Genomic DNA, 26,976 nt, shown 5'->3' with positions numbered 1-26,976 from the left:
AAAGTACTTTAAAAACTGTATTTATCACTTGTTTTTTGGGGGAAAGTTTAAAATAGTAGGTACGTTGTATTTCCTCCGAGTCACGGTCAGACAAACGTTTGAGCGTGGGCGTATGACGAGTTTTAAACGGCTCCCGCCGAAACGTTTCCCGACTCCACCTTCGCCCCCGCCCGCCCTGCTCCGCCTCCTCCCCGGCACCAACCTGCAGCTTCCCTACCTCCTGCAGCGGGGGTAATTCCGACAGTCCTCTCCTCCTCCATCTCATCTCCGTCCTCCTGCGTGTCTTTGCCTCTATCCTTTCTCCTTCTCCTTCTTCTCCGGCTCAGACTCCATCCAGCCATAGCCTCGACGACCCTCCTCACCCCCTTCGCCTGCGTCGTCGCCCTGTTCGCCGTCGCCACCGCAGGCTCCGACGCGCCGCGCGGCGTCGCCGTCGGCTTCGTGTTCGACATCAACGCGAAGTGCGAGCCGCCGTGCGAACACGCAGGAGTGTGCATCCGCAACAACACATGCTTCTGCTCCAGAGGCTACGAAGGAGAGAGCTGCCAGTATGGTGACGTTACAACAACTTTATTTTATTATTTAATACCTTTGTTTTCATATGTTTACGTTTTTATTTAAGTTTTTTTTTGTTAATTTCAAAACAAGGCTAAACAGGGGCTGTACTTCATAATCATGTAAAACAAACAAAGTTTTAAATTAAAACTTGTTAAAAAGTCATTCAAAGACAGTGATTTAGTAAAATAAATGATTATAACAATCAATAAACTTGTTTCTTTTTTAAAATTCAAACTTTTTTACAACAGCATATTATATATATTTTTTCTTTTACATTTCTTGGCAAATCTACCACGATATTGTATGTGTAACACAAGTGTTTAAAAAAATGTAATAAGACTTTATTTATTGATATATGATTTGTGGTGATAAAGAAAACAATAGGGCTCATAGATCTAATAATAATGATAATAATTATGGAATAATAACTTTGTTTGAAAAAACACTTTTTATGAGACAAAATACAGTAAGATGAAAAAAAAACTATTAAAAACAAAAAATGAGATTAAATCAAGTTTTAAAAAAATAAAAATGAATTTTTTAGTTTCAAATTTCAGTTTCGAATTATTAAATAGTTTCAAATTTTTTGTTGTTTGGCAAAACCATTGTCTTAATTCTATATTATGTTTAACCCATAAAATGTAACATCATGATATTTTAATACTTAAATGCTTTAACAGAACAAATGACTTCAGCGTGACATTTCTAGTGTGCGTTTCCTATAACAGCCTTTTCCGGTTTCACTGTTTTTTATTGAAACTGAGCAGTGATGTGAAAACCCTGTGTTTTATTGTGTGAAAACGCAGCCAACTGTTTTCCCAAGTGTAAGAACGGAGGCGTGTGTCTTCGTCCTGGAAAGTGCAGATGTCTCGCCGGCTTTGGAGGACGATACTGTCACAAAGGTAAAAAATGAGAATGCAGTTTGACCCAGTTCTGCTGGCTGTGAGGGTTCAGAGAGGATTATTTTACCTGTTAACCACAATTTAACCTAAATTAGTTATTAATGCTTAGATTATGACTTCCTGGGCCAATTACCATCTTTAAAACAACGAATTGGCCAATATTTTGTTATCTGTATGGTTTTTATTCTTCTTTAATGGTGGATTATGATAAAGTTTTTTGTTTTTTTTTAAACACTCAATTATTTAGGTATTTTTGGGCGATATGGCCAAAACTGGAACATCGTACGACTTTCGTCTTACATGAGCGCGACGATGGAACCAACCAGGAAGTGAATGTTGTTTTTACAGGGTCATTGTTTTCTAAAGTCAGTCCAGACTAAAACTTTGCCGTAGAGTTTTTGTCGCGTTTCGGCCTCTAAAACACCTCTGCTCTTTTTTTTTTTGTCCAGAAGACTTTGTGGATCTGTTAGAACTTTACCTGCTTACATTTAAAACCATCTCACGTAAACGTGTGAAGATGTCGCTGAAATAAATCTGAACTTGTTAAATGAGACCATGTTCTGCTAAATCTGTAATCTGGATCAGATCCAGGTTAAACTAAAGCCCCAACCCCATACAAGAAGATAATGGACCAGATTTTGGTCCAGGTCTGGATCTTTTCCTGTCAAGTCATGTTAAATCACGCAAGTTTCTGTGAGATCCTAAATCCCTGGAATCAGGAAGTCGGTAACAGAAGAAGAAACTAACACGCTGAGGAGAGCAGGCCATTTCTCACTCTGCCAGATGACGTTTGTGGACGTGACGGCTGACGGTTTGCGATCTTTTGTTTTGGCAGTCACGTGTGATGGAGGTTGCTGGAACGGCGGAGAATGCACCGCCGTCAACGGAGTGGCCAAGTGCATCTGTCCGTCAAGCTGGACCGGCTCCAAATGCCAAGAGGGTCAGTTTACAGCCGTATCTAATGACGCCGTTAACACCACCAGGTCACAGCTCTCGCTCTCTCTCAGCTCAGCAGTCGCTGACGGAAACTAAACCACGTTCACATCTTAATGGTTTTACTGCTTTTTACATCATGATTAAGTCACGTTGGCGGTTTGATTTATGATGTATGTGCAGTAGTTACTGTGTCTGCAGGAGCAGAGCTGTCGACTGAACTTATGTCAACTTATTTTTTATTAAGTAATAAAAGAGGCTGCAACTGGAAGAGTAATAAATCATAAACGCAGTTTTTACAGAGTAATATTAATGCTCAACATTTACCACGATGGAAAACCACACACACACACACTCTTTTTAACATCACAGACACAGGAGTTATTGATCCACCGCTGCCTCCATCACTAAGTTCATATGTGTTGTTTAGTAAAATTCAGTGTTTGAAATCCTTTGTTCAGATTGACCTCAGTGACACAAAGTGACCACACGAGGCAGCAGAGGACCAGCAGCTCCTGTGTCCCCGCCAACTAAAATCACTGATTTTCTCTGTGGACTTTGGTGTAGGAGAGTGAGTGCTTTACAGACTTCAGTTTCTAGTAGTAAAACATTATCTCATGGTCTAATCGCCTTTATACAGACCTTTACTACCAGTTAATAGACTGCAGTGTATCTCGCTCTGCTCTTTAAAGTACGGGACCCCAAACTAATCACCTGCGACCTACATGTGGGTCCCTAAACCCAGTGTTTGGGCCTCTCTGGTTTGTTGTATTTTAAGCTCAGATGTGCGTGCTGGCATGTTGAGAATCTCTCACTGTGGTCTGTTGCAGCCATTTGTCCACAGGGCTGCAGGAACGGGGGCAGCTGTGTGGCCCCAGGAATCTGCAGCTGTCCAGAGGGATGGCTGGGCGGAGCCTGCCACACGGGTCAGTTTTCAAAAAAACACTAGTATTATTATTCTTTCATTTTTGATTTTTCTCCTCACTGCACGCTCCTCACAGCCTTCATAAACACTTTATATTCTACAATAATAGAAATATGAGCTGTAACGCAGAAAAACCCAGACATGGAAACACATGGATTTACAGCTTTAGTCGTAAATACGTCCACAGTCACTTCCACATTCTCCAGGGTTTTTTGGCTCAAGACACTTTGACCCCGTCCATAAAACTCGGCTTCACAGCTGATTTAGCGCGTTAATTCAGAGTAGAAGTCCACTGATGAATCACATGACTGTGATCGGGAGAGGAGAGGAGGAGCAGAAACTACTGAACAGCAGGGCTGCAACCATTCATCCATTATTAAAAGATTCATTTAGTAATCGCTTAATCAGAGTGTTTTCTGTGATTTGTCAGCTTCTTAAATGTGAATGTTTTCTGGTTTCTTTGCTCCAAATAAACAAAATAAATTATTAAAAACTGGATCATTTTAGTTTGTGGACAAAAACAAGACATTTGACGTTTGAAGTTTGACAAACACTGATCAACATTTTCTGGACCAAACAAGTACTCAAATAATCGATTAGTTGCAGCCCTAATGAACAGAAGAACGGTCTTTATCCATTTTTATTGTAATTTTTGTCACATTTTCAATAGTTTGTCCTTTTCCAGATTTCCATTTGCTTTTAATTTGCACATTAAAAGTCAGACTTTAGTCAGACTAAGACAATAATTTGGTTTGTTTTCTCAATTTCATATCAACACGTTATTCTGACTAAAATCAAGCTGGCCTTAGTCGGACTATCATACCTGGTTAAAAAAACATGATTAATAGTCCGATTACTACAGCAACGTGAAAACGACCTTAGTCGGACTATTAGGTGTGAAAACGACCTTAGTCGGACTATTAGGTGTGAAAACGACTTATTTTTTCTGCCTTTGTTTTTGTGTGATGAACATGGGGAATTTTATTTCTGTGCTCACAGCACCCTCTATTGGACCACATGGTAATTTACGGCAGACGATCTGTTGTACTTTCAGGCTGTATATTTAGAACCCTCATAGAAATACAAATGAAAGTCTTAAGAGCTGAAACAATTAATCGATTACTAAATTCATTAATTTACTGTTTACAATAGTAATTGCTCCATAAACGAATAAATCATTAAAAGTTAATCATTTTGGTTTGTGGACAAAACAAGACGACATTTGAGAACATCATCATTTCCAGGTTTGACGAACACCGATCAACATTTTTTTAAGGTTTTCTGACATTTTATGGAGCAAACGATTGATCGAGAAAGTCGTCAACAGAAGAATCGATTATGACAATAATGTTTAGTTGCAGCTTTAAAAGTCTTTTTCTAAAAATGAGTGCCTGTAGGTTTTGTTGTGCTGTGGTTGACGACGTGTTGTGTTTTCCAGGCTTTACAAAGATTTAACATCTTTTATATTTGAATGTTTTTCAGCTGTTTGTTCTCAGCCCTGCCTGAACGGAGGGAAGTGCATTTCTCCCGACAAATGTCGCTGTCGCTCGCCTTTCTCCGGCGTTCGTTGTGAGGAGAGGAAAAAGTTTCACTAGAGTAAACTCAGCCGGAGGTCACAGGTCAACGGGGCCCAATCAGGGACGAGGACAGCTTTAACTGAACATTGTTAACACTTAATAACTTGTAATATGTTCTTTTTTACTGTAAAAACATGTATTATACTTTAATTTGTCAATGAATTGCATGAATTATCAAAGCTCATTTAGAAAGAAAAAGAAATGGTAGAATTTTCTTTTATTTTGTCATGTGTTACTTGTATCACAGTGAAATTTGGTGCTAATAAAAACATTTTGAACAAAGTCAGCGGTTATGACTTTAATACACAACTGACATGAGCCTCAAACAATATATTAAAGAAGCAACATTTGTATGTTCTTTTTCTAACTTACCATCTGAATTAAGCAGAATAGCAGTTTTTTTTCTTCTCTAAACTAAGAAGCGACAAACGTCAGTTTGGTAAAAGTTATAAATTGTTTAAATTTGTAAAATTAAAGATAATAAAATGAAAGATTACTGCTGTGTTCCATTTACATCGGAAGTCAGAGAGCGGGAGCGACATTAGCAACATAAAACTCAACGACTGATTTAATGTGAAACAAAAGTGCAATTAAAGGCACATTCATCTGTTTTACCTCCACACGTCCTTTGCTTTGGTCTGGACGTTACGCAATACTTCCTCTAGAGGGTGGTGCCGAGTTGCAGGCGTCAACAAACACGGCGACCTTTTGAAGAGGTTATTTTATTGTGCTTGATCTGAAATAAACAGAAAATAAGCAGCAAGCGTATAATTGAGTCCAGCTACGACTGTAATGGAAAAGTAGATATCAGGGTTTGTGAGGTTACTCCGACTTCCGACTACAACTGGAACGCACCCTACGTATGAAACGCACACACACACACTTTTCACTCACATCTGTGTATAAATCCCTGCTGACGACTTAAACACGTGTGCCACTTCAAAACATGAGGTAGTGAAATACGGGGACAAAAAGACACGTGCAATTCATCAAAGTCTCTCTGTTCAAACATTCAACACACACACACACACACACACACACTCACACACACTCGCTCTCTCTCACACTCACGCTGTACATACAACAACTCATGGTGTCATCTTCCTGCTTTGTGCATTTTGTTGCTTCTTCTAGTCCATAACTGCGTCTCCATCACGCCTGTGATGCCTGTAAAGGTGAAAAAATTTATTCAATTAAATCATACATTTTTCCACATCGTCTTTTAATCATATTTAAGTATATTAGAGTACGAAGGGTAGATTTTCTGTAGCTGCAGTTTCTGTTAAATGATCTGTTTTATTTAGGGCTGCAACTAACAATCATTCTGGCTTCGGTGTTCATGTGTTCATATGACATGAATCTTGTTCAGATTGTGTGTTTTTATTTGCTCTTGTTATTTCCAGCTCAGCTCCTACAGTCAGGCTAAAATACACTGTGTACAAACCAGTGTTACACTCAGACCGCTAAGCACAAAAAATGTCCCATTGAAAAAACCATTCAAACTGCAAATCTCACTTAAACTTATTAAAGCATCATACGTGCATTTTATTTATATCTGGGCTTTTGCTGATCATTTTTACTACTCTCTGTCCATTATTCAGCATATGGAGGAAAAAACATGCATCCACCAGATGGCGCTGTGACAAGTGTTGCTGCTAATCAGTCACACAGCCCAGGCTGTATTAAATCAACACAAATGTACTATATTAAAAAATAATTCATGTGAGATGTTGGTGAAAGTAAAATATATTATAATAATGTATAACGTTTTTATATAGCTTGCTTTTAAAAAGCACATTTTTGTACTTAGTGTTACGAGTGTGCTAATATCAGACCTGGTCCTAAGGGTTAAAGTGTTCACTGTGTGGTTGTATGAAGCATGTATTTATTTTACTGAAGTTTTTAAACCACTCACTCTCCCACACCAAAGCCCACAGAGACGTCACAGCACACAGGAGTGGTTGATCCACTGCTGCTGCTTTCATCACTAAATTGAATATGACCTTTAACCCTGGAGATATCAGTGCTTTCAGGTTCTCCTCCCATCATGTAATAACATTTAATATCAAGCTCCACCTCACTGACCTTCACTGAGCACGTTAGTCCCTTGTAGCCTTTCCGACAGTGGCAGTACTCTGGCAGGACGCACCTGCCTCCGTTCAGACAACGCTGTTTACAGATCGCTGAAGAAAACAGTGAATGCTTATTAAAAAGAATGAGGTCAAATAAAAGTGTTTATTCTCATATAAATGGTGGATAAACGTACGTGTTTGACAGTGCAGGCCTTCCCAGCCAATGGGACAGTGGCAGGTGTTCGGTCCGACACACTCACCGCCATTTTTACACTTTTGCAGACAAACGGCTACGTTTGACCATGAAATTGTGAAAATATCAAAAATCTGGATTTTAGTCAAGAAAAATCATCAAAACAGAGTTTAAAGTTAGAAACTCACGTATGTTACAGCGGCTTCCTCTCCAGCCCGACGCACAGGAGCATGTGTTTGATCCAACACATTTACCTTTGTTCATGCATGTGGGCTCACACACACCTGAGAAAATAATCAACGTATTTAGACTTTAAATAAACAATGAATGTATCCACAGTTACACACACTGAACTTACTCTGCTGACACCTTTTCCCCGCGTAGCCGTCAGGACAGGAGCACACGTTGTTCCTCATACACTGACCTCCGTTCTTACAGGGAGGACTACACACTGCTGCAACACAACAACAACACACACGTGTGTCAGGAGGACTACACACTGCTGCAACACAACAACAACACACACGTGTGTCAGGAGGACTACACACTGCTGCAACACAACAACACACACGCGTGTCAGGACTACACACGGTGTCAGGAGGACTGCAACACAACAACAACACACACGTGTGTCAGGAGGACACACTGCTGCAACACAACAACAACACACACGTGTGTCAGGAGGACTACACACTGCTGCAACACAACAACACACACGTGTGTCAGGAGGACTACACACTGCTGCAACACAACAACAACACACGTGTCAGGAGGACTACACTGCTGCAACACACAACAACACACACACACGTGTCAGGAGGACTACACACTGCTGCAACACAACAACAACATACACACGTGTCAGGAGGACTACACACTGCTGCAACACAACAACAACACACACACGTGTCAGGACACGCAGGAAAGAAACCATTATTGCTTCTTCTTCTTATCTTAGATTTAAATCCTGTCAGAGATGAAACAGCAGTGAAATGTTTCTCTTGGACATTCATCCATTCATTCATTCATATCACACTCACCGATTTGACACTGGGATCCATAGAAGCCGCTGGGACAGACGCAGATGTTTGGTTTGATGCACGTTCCTCCGTTCAGACAGACAGGATTACAGAGAGCTGCAGACGACACAAACAACTTTATTATGTTTTCACATTTCATAAATGACATGTTTGCGCCATAAAATATCAGAAAATTTTTTTGTTGTTCTTTCACAAATGTCAGAATTTAAGTTGTCAAATGTCTTGTTGATGTGAATCTGGTGTGATTCTGGTGTGAATGTGATGTGAATCTGGAGTGAATCTGGTGTGCATCTGGTGTGAATCTGATGTGAATCTGATGTGAATTTGGTGTGAATGTGATGTGAATGTGGTGTGAGTCTGATGTGAATCTGGTGTGAATGTGATGTGAATCTGGTGTGACTGGTGTGAATGTGATGTGAATCTGGTGTGAATGTGCTGTGAGTCTGATGTGAATCTGGTGTGAATGTGATGTGAATTTGGTGTGAATGTGATGTGAATGTGGTGTGAATCTGATGTGAATGTGGTGTGAATCTGATGTGAATGTGATGTGAATGTGGTGTGAATGTGGTGTGAGTCTGATGTGAATCTGGTGTGACTGTGGTGTGAATCTGATGTGAATGTGGTGTGAATCTGATGTGAATCTGTGAATCTGGTGTGAATCTGATGTGAATCTGGTTTGAATGTGATGTGAATCTGGTGTGAATGTGATGTGAATCTGGTGTGAATATGATGAATGTGGAGTGAATCTGGTGTGAATGTGATGTGAATCTGGTGTGAATGAAATGTGAATGTGGTGTGAATCTGATGTGAATCTGGTGTGAATGTGATGTGAATCTGGTGTGAATTTGATGTGAATGTGTTGCAGTGTTGTTGTACCTGAGTTACACGTGGGTCCGTTCCAGCCTGGTTTACATCTGCAGACATCAGGTGACACACACTCGCCTCCGTTTTCACAGTGTCTGTTACACACCACTGACACACACTCACAGATTAGTGTTCACACATTTAAATAAAAACATGGTGAACATGTCAGTGCCTCATACAACCAACTATCCCTTTAACGCCAGCTGTTTTGACTCAGTTATGATTTAAAAACATCTCACTGATTTCACATCTTGGTCCCACGTAGCCGTACGGGCAGGTGCAGAGGTTTCTGAGCACACAGGTGCCGCCATGTTGGCACGAAGGTTCACAGACGGCTGCAGACGTGGAAACACAGAGACGCTACCATCACGCTGTACTGTCAGTGTGTGTGTGTGTGTGTGTGTGTGTGTGTGTGTGTGCGTGTGTGTGTGAGATCACCTTCCTCACAGGTGGGTCCAGTGTAGCCTGCAGGACACTCACACACCTGTGGTTTCACACACTTTCCCTGGTTCTTACAGTCTGGACGACAAACAGCTGAGAGCAGAAGAACAGAAGCAGCTGTGAGGAGCAGCTGGATCTTCACATGTGGTTTAATATTAAAACCTTTTCAAGGAACAATGTTTAATCAATCCATTTCACTTATTTATATATATCACTTTTCATAGAAGTAGGAATTGTAGCACAAAGTGCTTTTAGACAATGTCATCCACACGTCACTGCTAACACCAGAGCTCATAGAGAAAATCAGTGATTTTAACATCACACACACAGGAGTTGTTGATCGTCTGCTGCCTCCATCACTAAGTTCAAATGTGTTGTATATTAATTTTACAATATACATTTTTACAATTTATATTGAGCTATCAACTTCTATTTAACCCACGTTTGCTTCGAAATGACCTCACACTGAGGCAAGTCAGGAAAAAAAGACGACCAAGCCACTAACTTGACCATTTTCTCAATTAGTGGGTCTGCCTCATTCATTCAATCCTTTTTATCCAGTTTTCTCTTCCTTTGATCTGTGTCCTCACCTACCTGTCCTACAGTTGTAGCCTGTGTAACCTTCTCTGCAGGTGCAGGTGTTTGGCAGAGAACACTCCATGTTCCTGCCACAGGGAAACCTGCACACGGCTGGAAAAAAGATGAAAAAGATGAAAGACTTCAAAAAAAAGCACCTGAAGAAAAACATAAATAATAAATAAAACGACAGCATCTACCTTTACACGTGACTCCATCCCCGGTGTAAGCGTACGGACAGCGTCCACACCTGAACCAGCCGGTGGCCGTGGGCTCACAGGGAACGCCGGGGAAGCAGGGAGAGTCCGCACAGGTCACATGGTGTGATTTGACATTGGAGGCAGAGAGGTCAGGGGTCAGCTCCGCCCCACTGGGCTGACCTCTGACGACGGTGGAGGCAAACAGTCGAGTCACGGTTTGATTCAGCGGCGTCGCCGTGGTTTTTCTGTCTCTACTGAAGGTGGAGACGGAGGATTCTGGTCTCGTCCTCCTGTCCGAGCTTTGTCTTGGTGACGAGGGAGAAGACGATGATGATGATGATGAGGACGACGATGAGGGGAGGGAGGGAGTCGTTTCCTGGCTGGAATTTGATTTGGAAATGTGAGAATGACCGTCTGCTCCGCTGGCGACAGTTGCCTGACCTGTAAAACACTGGAAGTTAGAAGATACGACTTAAAAAAGAACACAACTGCAGCCCAGCTTTGTTAGCATTAGCATGACGCTAACATTGTGCACATTTACAAAACAAACAAAGTCTGTTCGATCGTGTGAATATTCAGTCAAATCCCATGAAGAAACATTTGCTTCAGTTGTTAAAAAATACTGTATTTGATCTTAAAAGAAATATCTAAGTGTCCTGAGGTCAGAGTAAATTCACACTGCAATCACATCACATTCACACTGTATCAGACTGCATTCACACTGGATTCACCCTGCATTCACACCGTATCACACTGCATTCACACTGGATTCACCCTGCATTCACATCACATTCACACCGTATCACACTGTATCACACTGCATTCACACTGTATCACACTCACACCGTATCACACTGCATTCACACTGGATTCACCCTGCATTCACATCACATTCACACCGTATCACACTGTATCACACTGCATTCACACTGTATCACACTGGATTCACACTGGATTCACCCTGCAATCACAGCGAATGCGACATGAATGTCTTGCACCGTTAGATTACACATAAAAATCCCTGCAAAGACGCAGATCTATGTGATGTTGTGTCAGTAATGTAGTGTGAAATTCACATTGTTCTTCCCATGTCCTGATGTTGCATCATGGTACGACATAGAGTTTTGTTCTTTGTCACAAATGAGTAGCCAAACATCGCAGTAGTGCGTCACTCTCACCTGTTGCCGTGCATGTCCGTCCGTTTCCATGGAAACCCACAGGGCAGGGTCCACAGACGAAGCCAGCAGACACATGGACGCTCTGGAAACACTGGACGCCGGAGTGACACGGTCTCCTGCTGCACGGAGACGGCGCCGAGGGTTTGGGCCTCAGTGACACCGGAGAGAATCTCGCTGCTGTCGTCACGACGACACGCAGCATCAGTTTTTACCACAGAGACAAAACCAACGAGAGTTTTTAATGAACAACATATCTACGTCTGTGAGGTCAAACTGGATTCACATCACAATTAAACTGCAATCACATGGATTCACACTGCAATCACACCAGATTTTTCTTTTTTTGTCATTTTAAATATTACAATTTTATCCGTTAGCAAGTGAAAATGTAGTTTTTAGGTATAATTGTAATGTGAAGTACGTACAGGTGCAGTTTCTTCCATCGCCGCGGTATCCATGAGGACAGAGTCCACAGACGAAGGAGCCCAGTGTGTTGTTACAGCCGACTCCAGGAAAACACGGCTGAGAGACGCATTCATCTATATCCTCTCTACACGTATGACCTGAAAACATCAGAAACAACCGCACATGTCACTTAAAAAGAACATTTTAAATCATATACTGAAGAAATGTGAGCAATTATGGCGTGGTGCCTTCAATGTCCATGTTGTGTCAATTGTAGGTTCAACAAGTTACAATTTCATCTCGAAGAGTGAGAATGAGAATTTCATCTTTTATTTTCTGGCTCCTTTTGTGCTTTTAAAATGAAACATTCTGATGTTTAAAAGAAAAGAAAACTCTCAAAACATTAGAACTAGTTTTATGCTCTTTAAACGATGAACGCTGTGAAAACATCATCTCTACCTGTCATGCCAGGCGGGCACACGCAGGAGAAGGAGTCTGTGCCGTCGATACAGCGGCCGAGTCTGCAGGGGTTTGGTTTGCAGTCGTCGACGTTGACCTCACAGCGCGGCCCCGTGAATCCACTCAGACAAACACACAGGAACTCTCCACTGCCCGCGGGGAAGTTGATATTTGTCGCACAGCGAGCTGCGTTCAGACAATCACAGGAGTGCACAGACACCTGCGACAAACAAACACTTTTATTTACTCATATCTGACATTTATGGTCAAACTGACATGTGTTTTAAAGAATGAAAAGGTTATAACACTTAAAAGTAGCCATTATTGTTTTCATAAGATTCTTTATTGCTGCAACTAACAATTATTTTCATCATCAATAGTTGTTTGGTCCAGAAAATACAAGAAATGATTAGTGTTAGTAAAATAAGTGAATAAATAGTGGAAGGAGGCAGCATACTGTTAAGCATCATGGCAGTTGCTCTTATTTTGAAATCCAGGTTGAAAGAAAACATCCAGATTTAAAAAAAAAACAAAAAAAAAAAACATTTTACTATTAAGTTATTTTTTACTGAAGACCTTGTTTTGGTTCTGTTTGCATAATAATTAGATTAGATAAGATACGATGATCCTCGTGTAAACGTTAAAAATGAAAAATGAGAATACAAAGTGTCAGTACCTGCACAGACGCTCTGGTCTCGGCGCCACAGACGTCCGTCACAGTGAAGTAGAACATGTGTGTGAGTGTCGTCTCCGCCGTGGCCGTCCACGTCAGCAGACCGGCCGGAGACAGAGCCGCGCCTTCAGGACCTGAGACCAGGCTGAACCTGACCGCCGAGCCCTCCGAGTCCCGAGCCTCGAGCTGGAAGGTGAAGTTCTCGCCGTGGAAGGAGCGCAGAGGAAACGGTAGCGGCTGCAGCAGCGGGGGAGAATTCTCTGACGGCGGGAAAACACATCGACCGTTAAACTTACAGGTTTGTATTTAATGTACATTAAATGTTTTTTCTGCATCTGTAATTGTGTTAAATAAGTTTGGTTGTATGAAGTAAAGACACTGAGGGAACCACAGATTTTAGCCACTTAATAAAAGCTAAACTTCTCCAAGAATCCAATGTTACATTAATTCTACAATATCTTAAGTATGTTTGAGGCTTTTTCTCACTGTTAAACTGAAGTTTATAAACCACTCCCACTCCCACACAGGAGTCATTGATCCACTGGTGCCGCCGTCACTCAGTTCAAATGTTTGGATTTGAATAAGTGACACAAACTCACCACACGGGGCAGCAGAGGACCAGCAGCTCCTGTGTCCCCATGAGCTTAAAACGCTACTTTTCTCTATGGAGTTTGGTGTGGGCGAGTGAGTGGTTCACAAACTAACTAAACATTCATCAGTTTTCATCTTTAGCCTCAAAAATTTCACTAATATAATTTTAACTCTGAAATATCTTCATTAATGTCAAAAACCCAGGAGTGATCAAGCTCTTCAAAATATTAATGATTCATTCATTAAATCTATATTCACCGCCTCACCCTGTCATCGATGTAGACGATATTTAACCAGGGTGAATTTGCCATAATTGCAGCGCAGCACAGTTTGACCTACTTTCAGCAGAAGATGTAAAGTTGCTCAGAAAAGTTTAACATTGATGTAAAAAACTCTTAATCTTCACAGAGCTGCTGAGAAACGATGGGGAAAAAAACTCCAGCCCCGGAGCGACCAAACAATCACAAATCCATTTGACGACAAAGTTCAAACGGTTCACCGTTCAGTTTGAAACTTTCTGTGAGATAAAAGTGTTGGTGTACGTACGCTCTGCGATGGACCATGTGTGCGTGGACGAGTCTGGTCGACACGTGAGGCAGCGGCTGCTGGGACTCAACTCTCCGGCAGCGAAACACACGCCATCAATGTTACAGGTTTTCTCCTGCGAAGGAAAGATTTCAAAACATTACAGCCAATAACAAACGTGAGACATGTGACTGCGATCGTGTTTACGTAAAAAACACCAGAGACGTTAAACAACGTTTCCTGTGTTTAACAGTAACTCTCGCTGTGTTTCATCAGCTAAAACATCAGACTAAGTGTTCTACAACTAACGGGAGCGTCGTGTGTGACATCGCAAGTGACGGGTTGTTGCGTGTGCAGAGGGAGCGTCGCGTGTGATGGGAGTGTTGCAAGCGTCGTGTGTGACGGGGGCGTCCCGACTGCGGGAGCGCCGTGTGTGACATCGCAAGTGACAGGGCATTGCGCGTGTAGTGGGAGTGTTGCATGTGTTGCGGGAGCGTCATGTGTTGCGGGAGCATCACGTGTGATGGGAGCGTCGTGTTTGATGGGAGCGTCTTGTGATCGGTGATGAGAGTGTCGTGATGAGAGTGTCGCGATGAGATGATGGGAGCGCCACTTGTGATGGGAGCGCCATGTGACGGAGCGCAAGTGACGGGCATTGCGAGCGCCGTGTAGTGGGAGATGGGAACGCTGTGGAGCGTGGTGATGGGAACGCAAGTGACGGGCATTGCGGTAGTGGGAGCGCTGTGTGATGGGAGCAGCGTACTTGTGATGGGAGCGCCATGGGAGCGCAAGTGACGGGCATTGTGTAGTGTGTGATGGGAACGCGTGTGTAGTGGGAGCGTCATGTGTGATGGGAACGCAAGTGACGGGGCATTGCGTGTAGTGGGAGCGTCGTGTGTGATGGGAGCATCGTGTGTGATGGGAGCATCGCATAAATTATTGATAAAAGAATTACAACTTAATTTTATATGGAAGATGAAAGGGAACGAGCAGCAGGTGAAAAGGAAGAAATGACTGAACAAAGGAAACAAGTGTAGTTCTTGTCTAACGCCAGAAGATGGCGCTAATGTAACACCATGGATGCAAGCTATAGCAAACCATAGAAGACAAAGAAGACGACGACAAAGGCGACAAAGAAGACGACGACAACGACTAACTCGTGGTTCTCAAAAACAGGGTCGGGACCCACAAATGGGACATGGGTTTTTTTTGGGCTCCCAAAACTAAATTGAATTCAGATATGTCCATATGTTTGAAATAATAATTGATTAAATGTATTTATTTATTTATTTATTTATTTATTTAACAATACATTTTGCACAAATTGGGTATTTGTGTTGCAATAGTTTTTTTATTATTATTTTTCAAAAGTGTGTTCCCATAAAGAAAGTTTGGGAAACACTGGTTTACAAAGTTGAGACTATGACAAAGTTTTTCCAACGCTGTTTTGAGATTTCGTTCACTTTTGGATCCTCTGAAGGAAGACGATCACGGCGTCTCACCCTCAGCGTACAGAGGACCTCGGCGTTGACGCTGCAGATGTGACACGCTCCGTCGTACACAGTCAGAATCTTTGCGTTGCTGTAGCTGTAGCCGTCGTTGGACACCTGCCATCAGAGAGAAGACTGGATTCATGTGGAGAAACATCACTGGGAAAAGACACAGAACAAATAAACTAAAAGTGAGACTGAACTATAATCAGTCACACTCTTCCAAACGTTTACACGACGCCTCATAAACAGAGGAGAGGGTGTGAAGTGTGAGTGTTTGTTTCATGTCTTCTTAAACGATGTTGAAACAAGAGAAAACTGTGTCCAAACAAGCGTCCACATAGTCTCACTCCACTCACATAACTCTTGAAAACAAGACAGTTCTATATTTATGGAAGGAATTCAGGATTTGGAACTAACTTTAATTTGCCAGCGAGCCAGTGGTCTGTTTGTTGCTGCTTCCAGATCCCGGCCTGCAGGAGTCCAGCTGTCCTCCAGGGGGAGCTGGCACTCCAGAGCGGTGACATCCAGGAAGGTGGCCAGAACAAATATGGGCTCGTCCAAAACCCAATCACCATCCATAAACTGGATAAGAGACACAGATGTAAACTTTAAAATGCTCTCGTCATTTCATCAGATGTTTTATGATCTCAGTGGAAAAATCCAGCAGGAGCTCATCGGTGAACTGTAGAGGAAGAGATTTACAACTCCCACGCGTCATGGAGTGGAAGAAAAGACAGAGAAACCAGGAAAAGAAGCAGGAAAAGAAAGTACCTTTTCTTTAACAAACTCACACTTGAGCTCGTAGGAGTCCCTGAAGCCCTGACCGAAGACCTGGACGGTGGAACAGTCTCCTTGTCGCACGTCACACAGACCGTGCTTCTGCACCTCTGTGATCTCCGGGATCTGGTCTTCAACAACAACAAACACAAAAACATAAAGACAAGTAGAATGAAGTCAAGCCTGGAACCATGAAACCAGAAACACAAGCAATGGGAACTCTAAAGCTGCTCAGTGAATCCAGAACTGCTTGTTTTTACCTCAACATATCGTTGATAGTTCTGTTCTGTTGGACCTTTACAGCAAGATTTACCCAACCGTTTGGTCTCCGTCCCCCAGAACAACAAGACCAAAGACTTGGAACAAAATTGGAGGTGTTTCAGAAGAATTTCGGATCACCAGGCACAAGGGTGTCAGGGACCAAAAACCTCCTCCATAAGCACATAAACTTGCTGTTAATACATAAATTATTTAGACAGAAGTTTGTCAATGTAATGTAAAGGTCATTTGTGTGGACTGATAGAGAACTAGAGCATGAGAAGTTCTGGAAGTGTGCAGAGCATCTGTGATGAAACGTATGGCCCTTCACACACATTCACTAAAATGAAATGTCCCATACATGAGGACATAAGAGACATAAAACTAGGGATGCACCGAATATTCGGTAACCGAATATATTCGGCCGAATATTGCAAAAAAAGCCACATTCGGCCTTCGGTGGAGTGAGTTAAAAGCAAGGCCGAATAGTGGCGTGTGACGCAATCAAACAACGACCAGTGACGCGGTGACCCGGCGCCTTCGGTAACATGTCGGCAGTGTGGAGATATTTTAAAGTGTTGGAGAGCGAGAAAAGAATTGCAGTTTGCAACGAGTGTTCAACCAAACTATCTCGAGGGGGTGTCTCTGCAAAGACCTTTAGCACTACTGCTTTAATTTTTCATTTAAAAGCCAAACACCCTGAACAGCATGCTGAGTACGAGAGAGAGACGGCTGCAGCAGCTAAAAGGAAATCTTGTCACAGCACGCCCACTCCGTCCGTGCAAGACGTCTTTGAAAAGACGAAAAAGTTTGCGAATGACAGTGCCAAAGCAAACGGAATCACAAAGAAGGTAATGGAGTTCATGGCTTTGGATGATCAACCGTTTAGTGTTGTGGAGGACATTGGCTTTCGGAGGCTTGTGCAGTACATTGAGCCCCGTTACACGATACCGAGCAGACGGTATTTCTCGGATGTGTGCTTACCAGAGATGTATGACAGTGTTGCAACTCGCGTCCACGAGCTCTTGGTTAAAGACAATGATGTTGACCTCAGCTTCACGACAATTTTAAGATGTCTCAGATGTCATAGTTAGTTTCCTTTTTTTTTTGAAGCACTGTTATTGACAAATCTGTTCTGGCCTGGGATATGCTGTGTACCTGTATAAGTGTATGAGGTTACAAGCACACACTTATTGCGATTTACTTGAGCCTTCTGTTTACATTATTAGCCTGCTGTGGCTAAGCAGACTTGCCAAAAAGACAATAATTCATTTGTTGTGAGTTTATCCACTGCACTTTAGTTTTTTGGAATACATGTTTTGTTTGAAGGCCTAATATAAATGAAAAATCTTTGTGCTTTTTTTTTTTTAAAAGAAAAGCCTACTGGAATGTTTAAAAATGTCATTATCAATAAACATTTGCTTTCTTGGAATAACATGTCTAAAAATGTATTCTAGGCTATTAATGCAATATAAAAAAAATAATGAAAAAATTAACAACCGCATTCAATATTCGGTATTTGGTATTCGGTATTCGGCCACACATTTAAATTTTATTCGGCTTCGGCTTCGGCCACAAATTTTCATTTCGGTGCATCCCTACATAAAACCCATCATAACAACATCAGTTTGCTGCAGCAACAATTCATTTGTCATAATCTCATCAAGAGATTATATAAACCAATACGCTGATGACATACTGTTTTATCTAATCTAACTCCCCGAGCTAAAATATAATAGTTAAACATCACAGTCTCACCCCCTGAATGCCTCGCCCCCTAGTTTGAGAACCACCGCTCTACAGGACTAGATGTGTGTGTGTGTGTCAGTATGTTACCAGACAGCACGCTGCAGTCATACGACCCAAATCCCGGGAAGCAAACACATCCCCAGTCCGAGCACTGGCCGTTGCCGTTGCACAGACCGGGGCACTTGAGTGTGGACAGGATGTCCTGATGTTCTCCTTGTCTCCTCGTCTCCTCCACCAGCCTCCTCTCACACTCGTTCTCCAGCAGAGGTAACGTCGCGTTCAGCCACGACAGCTCGTCCTTCAGCTGAAGGTCGCTCACACACATATTCACCACGTGGCCAACGAGCGTCTCTTCCAGGAGGCGCTCACATCCGTCTGCGATGCTGGACTGAGCCACAGCCTCCTGACACTGAGCGCGGGCCTGCGGCTCGGTGAGGCCGGAGGGCGTCGGCCATGTTGGGGAGGAGTCTGGTTGAGCTGATGGTTCGTGGTCCTCTGGGAAGAAGTAGGTGAATCCCTCCAGGTCTGACTGGCTGAGGCTTTGGTGCGGAGAGTTAGAAACATAGCGGTGGACCTGACGCTTGCTCCTGCGCCACTGGAGCTGTTCTGTAGACTCAGACCTGGAAGGTCTCACCTGGAAGCCTCTGTCAATACCATGATCCTGGGGCTTTGGCGTGGAGAGACCTGGAGGCAGCAACTGTCTGTCGTTGCCTCGGAGGAGCTCCACTGACCTGATGTACTCGGCTGTCACATCCAGAGTTGGGATGACGCTGTGATGAACCACGTTGCCGTAACGAGAGCAGGTGGAGTCAGGGGAGGCGACCGGCTGAGATCGGGCTCTGGGAGATGTGGGGCGGGGCTCGGTCTGACAGGTGCAGTACTTGCGAGGATTCGGCGCACTCAGGTGGGAGGGCATCGTGTCAAACAGGCTGGTTCCTGGAGAGAGTCTGACGAAGAACAGATGAAAGTAAAGAGAAGAAAGGGTTTGACTTGCTAACGTGGAGACATTTTACAAATCTTTAATGTGTTTTCACTGATCAAAAGATTCAAAAATACCTTTAACACATTATTCTAAATCCTTTCCAACCTTTTCTAAGTGGAAACTGAAGCTTGTGTAAACGGCTCACTCCCGACACCAAAGTCCATAGTGAAAATCAGCACTTTCACACCACAGCAGACAGGAAGTAACTTAAGTGTGTTATTATCACTGAGGTGTTTGAAATGCTCTGTTCACATTTATCTACGTAACCAAACAAGGCAGCAACAGACCAGCACACCGATTTTCTCCATGGACTTTGGTGCAGGAGAGTGACTTTTCACTTCTCAGCCTGAAAGTCTCAACATCTTATTACGATATCGTAAACTTGGAAATGCGACTTTCTGCAACATGAAGAATTGTGATTTCAGATGACGGATTAATAACGTGACAACATCACAGAAACACAAGATAACCCCTGACCTCCATGCGGAGATAAAAGTGTTGACGTGCTCCAGTGTGGCGCCCCCTGCTGAGTGGAAGTCATTTCCCGAGAGTCCGTCGAAGGTCCCGCACAGACCCCGAGTGTGGCCCCGGTCTGATCCGGGAGCTCTCAGCGTCAGACTCATTCCCCAGTCGGACACGTCGGCACGCACAAACGCTCCTGATGAGAAGGATATCTACAGCAGAGATCATCGCGATGAGTTCTTCACGTACAGATTTCAGTTTTTACTCGTTGTGCTCGTCCTCACTCACAGTGACTTTGCGTCCCTGGTAGGACTCGGTGATCCGGACGCCACTCTTGCTCAGGTCCCGGTTCTTCACGGACAGGTGAGGCCTGGTTTCACCCATTTCTCCGTTGCACATGTCGAAAGCAATGACATCGCCGCCGTCCCTCGCCACGAAGCCGCACACGCACGAGGCGGCGTGCACCAAACTCCCGCACTCCCACTGACGCACGTGCACCTCGAGTGGCCAGAGCGCGCTCTTATACAGGACGAACGTGCCGATGTGGCTGCTCTCGTAAAGCCTGAGTTTAAACACAGAACAACGGTCAGACATTAGATCATGATGTATTTGTTTATCACAACAAAGGAAAGTAAATGTAATGAAAGAAATGTTTACTGCAAACCATTTTGTTTCAGCTTGTTACTGGGAATGAAACCTTAAATTCAGCTGTAATATCTGATTAAGACAATGTTAGATATTTTCTTTCCCCTGAAATGAGGCTAATTTTACTGCAGTGTGGAATTCCCACGCGTGTGATGCTGGTGAGCAGCGATGATGTACCTGCCATCAAATGTGATGATGTGAGGATCAGTGAAGGAGTAGCAGTACGCTGAAGGAACGTCCTTCACTGTGATCTGAAATGATTTCAATGACTTTAAAATGATGCAACCAAATAAAAGCAACATAACAAACGATGACACAGCAGCTATTCACACACACACACACACACACACATACCTGGACAGGTTCTGGCGAGTATCCATTCCAGAGAAAATTCTGTGCGACAAACGGTTTGATGGAGATTTTAGTTGTCCTGTTCCCGTCTCTGACAAAGTCCGTGTTGGGGCTGAAGTGGATTTGAGCTCGACTACAAACCCCGTCCCTGCAGGTGCTCTGGGACAGATCCACCACACAGGAGGACAGAGACAAATCTGCACCCAGGAAACCCTCGTCTGTAACACAGCAAGGACGTCAGTGTCCTTTACTTACGTGATGATGATGATGATGATGATGATGATGTGAGGAAGACGCTGGAAGCATATTTTAGATAACTACCCGTCTATTGCTTCAGTTATAGAATATCAAACATAGTATTACAATTTCGTAAACTTGCGACTTGGAAGTCCGTTCATTCCGTGAAAAAACCCTGAATCATCACCGTAAATTCTCACCTTGACTGCTCGTGCTAATCTGCAGAGACAGAGCGCAGTGCTGTGTCGAGGACGAGGACGGGGACGGGGACGAGGACGAGGACTCTTCCAGACATGGGACAGGGACTGTGCTCTCAACCACCAACTCATACAGTCTCCCGTCCTCTGATACAACGCTCACCTCTGGTATTAGCTGCACAATAGAGTTGAAGAGGAAACATTCAAGTACACAAATAAATATGCACTTAAGGTGAAATACTGTTGATAAAGACACACAAAACACATGTAAGATTACTGTGATTTACCCTAATCCCAGCAAAATACTCCTGACTGTCCACCGATGCTCCGCGGACGTCAGGGGCCTCCAAGAAGAAACTGAAACTGGAGCAGTAAATCTAAAACAAAGACATGTATTTATTTTCTTTCAAAACAAAACTCTACTTTTAGAGTTCCAGGTGACACATGTCGTACGTTTTCTGTACTAAATATACATTTTATCTATGTTGTACATTATTTTCTACTTTGGAATGTGGAAGTATCTCAAATCCTAAACTGTATAAAACTGTACATCATTTATTCGACTGAACTAAGGTTCACCGAGCCTTAACTCTTAAAATTATAAATTTACATTATTGATATTTTAAATATAGGAGTATTATAATTTATAATTAACTAAGGGCATCAAATGATTATCAATAAACTGTTAAGTAAACATATGTGGTCTAAAGCACAAACAAAGCTAAAGTTAAGCTAGCCCTGAGTGTTAGCCTTTCTTCCAGGGTCAGCTAGCTTAGTCACAATGACAACAAACAATTAAACTTGACCAAAAAAGCAAAGTTAACCTAATTTTACAAAACAAAATCTAGTCTTCAGATTTAATTTGCAATGCTAATGCCAATATTTGTCCAAAAATAAGCTAAAGGTAGCTGTAGCCTCAGCTAAGTTAGCCCTGGGTGTTAGCTTCAATCTTAGCTATACTCTCATCTCAAATTAAAGAAGCGACGATGCAATCAGTTTAACTAGACTTCAGTTAATCTCACCTTTCTTTTTAATTAATTCCGTTATTAAGATAAATCACAAATATTTGCTAGCTTAATTTAGTTTCAAACAAATCAAAACCAAACTAAATAGAACACGACTTTCCTTCAGTTTATATTTCCTGCATAAAATAAAACACTCACATAAACTTGTATAATTGACAGAAGCCTAGAGTTAGTAACAACCTCATTAACCAGTTCATATACACTAATCATTATTCATTATTCCATATTAACTCATGACACTGATTACTGTTATTATTAAACAGTTTATATCACTTATTATTAACCAATATTAACCACCTCCACCTGCATGCCTTAAATGAAGTATTTTGGTCAGACCTTGTCCCCCAGGCGCAGGTTGAAGCCGTCCAGCTCGATGACAGCAAAGGTCTGGATGGTGGTTTCCTGTTTAAGCTCCTCCCTCCTGCCCTCAGGTGAGAGACGAGACCACGCCACCACGTGACCCAGGGAGCTGTTGGAGCTGCTGTTAAAGCTGCACTTCAGGTAGACGGTGTTTCCCGTCACCACGGGGACGATCACAGGGACGGACGGAGGAGGAGGCAGTTTAGCTGAAAGCAAAATCACATGTAATAAAGAAGATGGACAAACAGCTGTAACACAGGACTGCAGCCATTATTCCATTAATAATCCATTACGAAATGAATCATCAACTAAGTTTTGGGAGTTTCTTACATTTTCTGGTTTCTTTGCTCCACAAACAAAACAATAATCATTAAAACGGAATCATTTTGTTTTGTGGACATTTGAGAACATCTTTGTTTTCAAGATTCAGGAAACAACGATCATATTTGTCAATATTTTGACGTCAGCTACTGGATCTCTGCAGACGCTGTTGGCTGGGCTTAGTAGACGAGCTGTTTTCAACTCTAATTCACGTCCTGTTCACTCGACGTTTTCTGAAAGGTCAGAGTTCAGGACGTCCTGTACTCGATATATATCGTATATGTCATGATTATGAGCTCATGTCCACTGACTTCCTAAAATGTGAAGTGATCAAATGTGGAATTACACCTCCCCTCCGCTCTCCCTCCATCTCTCCCAGCTTCCTCAGAAAACCCTGCCTCGGCGTAACTCGCGTCCAGGGCCGAGGGCCGTCACCATGGAGACGGGGCCCAGCGGACGCCGCGACACATGCTCAGCTCATTAAGAGGAGCGGCGAGGGGCCCCCGACAGTGCATTCCTGACCGCATGGCAACTCCCTGACCTTGTGATCGTCACAGTTTGACCTAACGACGAGGAGACGAGCGCGGGTCATAAACGCCGCAGCGGGAGCCTCACTTTGACAACCTCCAGCGACGTTCACCTCGTCAGGGCCACAGGACGGCAGCGGCGTGGGTGAAGTGTCCGACATCTCTGTTACAGACAGACAGTTATACATCAACATTCATAATGTGCATAATTATAACATATATATATATATATATATATATATATATATATATATATATATATATATATATATATATATATATATATATATACATACATATATATAACTCACACACAAATGGAATTCCATTTTAAACACATTCAAACTCAGTCGGAAAAAGCCGAAACCAAGTTGCACCAAATTTTACGTGACTTGACGGAAACATGTCTCAGCCCAAGACCATGGCCTCAACTCAACAGGAAGTCGGCCATTTTGAATCTGGCGTCCATCTTGACAATTTGAACGTTTCGTAAATGAACAGATTTTGTCCGATTTTGCACCAAAATGAAAAAACTCGTACGCGTACGAGGCACGTCAAAAACGAAATGTTATCACCATGCCGTGCAGATTCAAAAGGGGTGTGGTCACAGACATTTTGGTGAATTTCTACCAGTCACCACGAAACAGGAAGTGCTTGAAACTTTACGCGTGAGACGAGAGGCCGACCCCGAACACGGCGACATGTCTTTACACGTGAGGTAAGAAACATCAGCGCTTTCATAAAGATTCGGATTCTGATCAAACCTGAAATATTTATACAAAAATCCTAAAACCTCCAAAACCCATCGGAAAGGGGTGTGTCTTATATGTCCAGTTTAGCAACAGCAGGTCATGTGACAAGAAACAAAAGCTAACTTTGAATAATAACATTCATTCAGAATATGAGAAGCAGCTTCTGCCGATTTATTAGGTACAGCTGTTGGAAAGCCTTCTGGGGCAAATGTCTCATCACATGGACGTGAACATTAAACCTGACTACACTCAGTGACAGGTGGCGCTAACAGAAGACAATCACCAGAGCGTTTAAAACCACACCAGGTGTCACTCACTCACTGCTGCTGCTGCTCCAGCCGGTGTACCTAATAAAGTGGGAGCCCGTGAACAGACGTACCTTGAGCACAGTATCCCATGCAGCCCTGTGTGGGCTGCAGCAGGTACACGTAGAAGTCCCCACAGTTGCGAACGGTGACTGGGATGCGGAACAGACAGCAGTCTTTGCTGCTGCTGGTGAAAAGCTGCCAGGCGGCGCACGCCGTCAGCTGCCTGACCTCCAGCGGCCCGGGCAGCGACTCGCCATCGCGCAGGGACAGCCACACCGGGGCCTGCGTCCCACAGTGGTTCACCTGGACAGAGGAGACACAGGTCAAGATAAAACACTTTCTCTTCTCAGCTTGTTTTCATGTGTTCACACATTAAGACCGGTTTGTAGTGTGAATGCTTTTCAAGGATAATTTCCTGTGTGTGTGACAAATTTGTGTTGTTTTAGATGGTTTAATGTGACCGTGCCACCACATGAAAGACAGGGAGTTTTGCCTTGATAATAAGAATCAGTCGTGTCTGGATTTATTTACTTTTATTGCTGTAGAATTTTCCAAAAAATGTTCAGTGAGTGAGTTTTTCTGCTTTGTTTTTTTCTGACGTCACAGAAGAGTTTGTTTCTAACCACAGATTCACCGTTACTCAAAAGGTTCTAAACAAACTAGCCGTTAATTTTCCATCATCCTTCTTGCCATAGACAGAGCAGTGATGTGATGGCAGGACAGAGGGAGGCGAACTCAAACAGAAAACACACGAGTGACAGAACCAAGACTCCCCGATTTCAGGGGTCATGAGAATTTTATGACCTCAAATTAAGTTTGGAGTCGGTCGTCAAATATCTGAGCGTTGGCAACTCTGTAACCGTCGCCCTGCAGAGCCTTAATATCCAAGAACTCCAGGAACATGAAACACGTACAGAAATCCAGAAAACACCGGAGCGAACCACACACCCACCTCCTCTCCGCTGATATCAATATAGCCCCCTAGTGGCACGGAAGAACCATTACACAAATACATGAAATAAACAAATGTGTTGATATTTTTGCTCCGGCACGTCCTCGCTGTAACGACAGCAGACACGACAAGGACAAGTGATCTGCTGCCTCCTAGTGGTTAAAACAACAACTACAATCATTAAGAAGTGGAGTGACGATGACGGCCATCGTGTGGCGCTAAAGAGACGCCATCGATAATTACAGTAAAGCAACTGAAACGACGGGCGTGAAACGTGTACTTCCTGTTGCCAGAAGGTGGCGCAAAAAGACTGATGCTGTGTGTGTGTGTGTGTGTGTGTGTGTGTGTGTTACCTCCACACAGTGAGTGGGCATGATTGCTGGTTTGTCAAAGATCTGGAACTGGTACCAGCCCGGAGTCAGGGAGTGGTCACAGATGAAGTCCTGCAGGGACGACTGCTGCAGCCAGGTGGAGCTAAAGCTGCTGCTGCGGTATGGGTTCTGCAGGAGGGCGTGGCCTCCTGCCACACACTCTGGAGGCAGCGCTGAGAGGGAGACAGAGAGACAGACAGGGAGAGAGAGAAAGACAGAGAGAGAAAGAGAGACAGACAGAGACAGAAAGAGACAAGTGAGCACTGGACGCCCACCATCCTAGTCAGGAATCAGTGATAACACATATATATAAATAAATATGTAAATACATAAATATGTAAATACATAAATATGTAAATACATAAATATGTAAAGAAAGAAAGAAAGAAAGAAAGAAATTGGTCCTGCAGGTCCAACATCTCACACAAAGACCATGAACCCTGTGCTGCCATCAGGGAGAAACTATGATGTTATTAATGAAAGAACCTGAGACACAGACAGACACAGAGAGAGAGAGACAGACACAGACACAGAGAGAGAGAGACAGACACAGACAGACAGCCTCTGTGAACTTCTCTTGTCCTGACCTCTGAGGTCAAGTGAAAGGTGACACTGAGACTGAGAGTGAGACAGAGCTGCTGTCAGAGCAGAGACTCCCTCACTCACTCACTCATTCATTCATCCATTCATTCAATCATTTCTGTCCTCTGAGACTCTGTGTTTCCACAGTTGTGATCACGGACCTTCAGTGTGATGAATGGATGAAGACAAACTTGAACGTTGATGTTATTTTTAGATCAAACCCTGACGATTTTTAACTCGTGTGTTTAAATCGAAGAAAGCGACGAAAATGTGCGTAAATGTGCGTAAATGTGCGCAGAGTGAAATCACGCGTCACGCGCGCTTACCTGTTTGGCTGCGCATTGCGTGAGGAAACAGAAAGACGACGCAGGGCAGAAGTTTGAGCAGAGTTTCAGTTCTCCTCATCATCATCATCATCATCATCATCATCATCTTATTCTTCCTGCTGTGAGCACGAGCAACGAAAACAGCGCGCACTCGTTTCCTGTGGGTTTATCTTCTCCTGAACTCCGCTA

General features: G+C 43.2%; 2 protein-coding genes across 2 annotated transcripts; one reads left to right on the top strand and one right to left on the bottom strand.

The window, feature by feature from the left end:
• The first annotated feature begins 112 nt into the window (after positions 1-112).
• On the top strand, positions 113-5,177 carry vwde (von Willebrand factor D and EGF domains). The gene is made up of 6 exons (XM_044034112.1): positions 113-119; positions 209-553; positions 1,365-1,460; positions 2,296-2,400; positions 3,224-3,319; positions 4,801-5,177. The coding sequence occupies exons 1-6, from the start codon at positions 113-115 to the stop codon at positions 4,911-4,913; spliced, it is 762 nt and encodes a 253-aa protein (XP_043890047.1). The 3' UTR covers positions 4,914-5,177.
• vwdel (von Willebrand factor D and EGF domains-like) lies at positions 5,172-26,976 on the bottom strand. Its single transcript, XM_044033469.1, has 31 exons — positions 26,788-26,976; positions 25,862-26,052; positions 24,628-24,859; positions 23,585-23,659; positions 22,625-22,854; positions 21,551-21,640; positions 21,267-21,438; positions 20,833-21,047; positions 20,656-20,729; positions 20,122-20,395; positions 19,849-20,045; positions 18,477-19,336; positions 16,377-16,513; positions 16,023-16,187; positions 15,615-15,719; positions 14,134-14,248; positions 13,000-13,256; positions 12,324-12,543; positions 11,885-12,022; positions 11,460-11,636; positions 10,282-10,722; positions 10,100-10,195; positions 9,503-9,598; positions 9,304-9,399; positions 9,077-9,172; positions 8,201-8,296; positions 7,519-7,614; positions 7,349-7,444; positions 7,162-7,257; positions 6,981-7,078; positions 5,172-6,062 (listed from the first exon to the last, which is right to left on the bottom strand). The coding sequence occupies exons 1-31, from the start codon at positions 26,891-26,893 to the stop codon at positions 6,048-6,050; spliced, it is 5,352 nt and encodes a 1,783-aa protein (XP_043889404.1). The 5' UTR covers positions 26,894-26,976; the 3' UTR covers positions 5,172-6,047.

This window comes from Solea senegalensis, linkage group LG9 (assembly GCF_019176455.1).
Source record: "Solea senegalensis isolate Sse05_10M linkage group LG9, IFAPA_SoseM_1, whole genome shotgun sequence".
Classification (NCBI taxonomy): Eukaryota; Metazoa; Chordata; class Actinopteri; order Pleuronectiformes; family Soleidae; genus Solea; species Solea senegalensis.
The sequence above is the reverse complement of the archived record's forward strand: the minus strand, read 5'-3'. Positions and strand labels throughout refer to the sequence as shown.

Bases quoted from the DNA above. Each gene is read 5' to 3' on its own strand.
- vwde (XM_044034112.1), top strand. The intron at 554-1,364 runs GTGACGTTACAA...GTGAAAACGCAG, and splicing joins AGGAGAGAGCTGCCAGTATG to CCAACTGTTTTCCCAAGTGT. The intron at 3,320-4,800 runs GTCAGTTTTCAA...AATGTTTTTCAG, and splicing joins GGGCGGAGCCTGCCACACGG to CTGTTTGTTCTCAGCCCTGC.
- vwdel (XM_044033469.1), bottom strand. From the start codon at position 26,893: ATGATGATGATGATGATGATGATGATGATGAGGAGAACTGAAACTCTG. The intron at 11,637-11,884 runs GTACGTACTTCA...TCGTGACGACAG, and splicing joins CGATGGAAGAAACTGCACCT to CAGCGAGATTCTCTCCGGTG. The intron at 10,196-10,281 runs GTAGATGCTGTC...TCTTTTTTCCAG, and splicing joins GGATGGAGTCACGTGTAAAG to CCGTGTGCAGGTTTCCCTGT.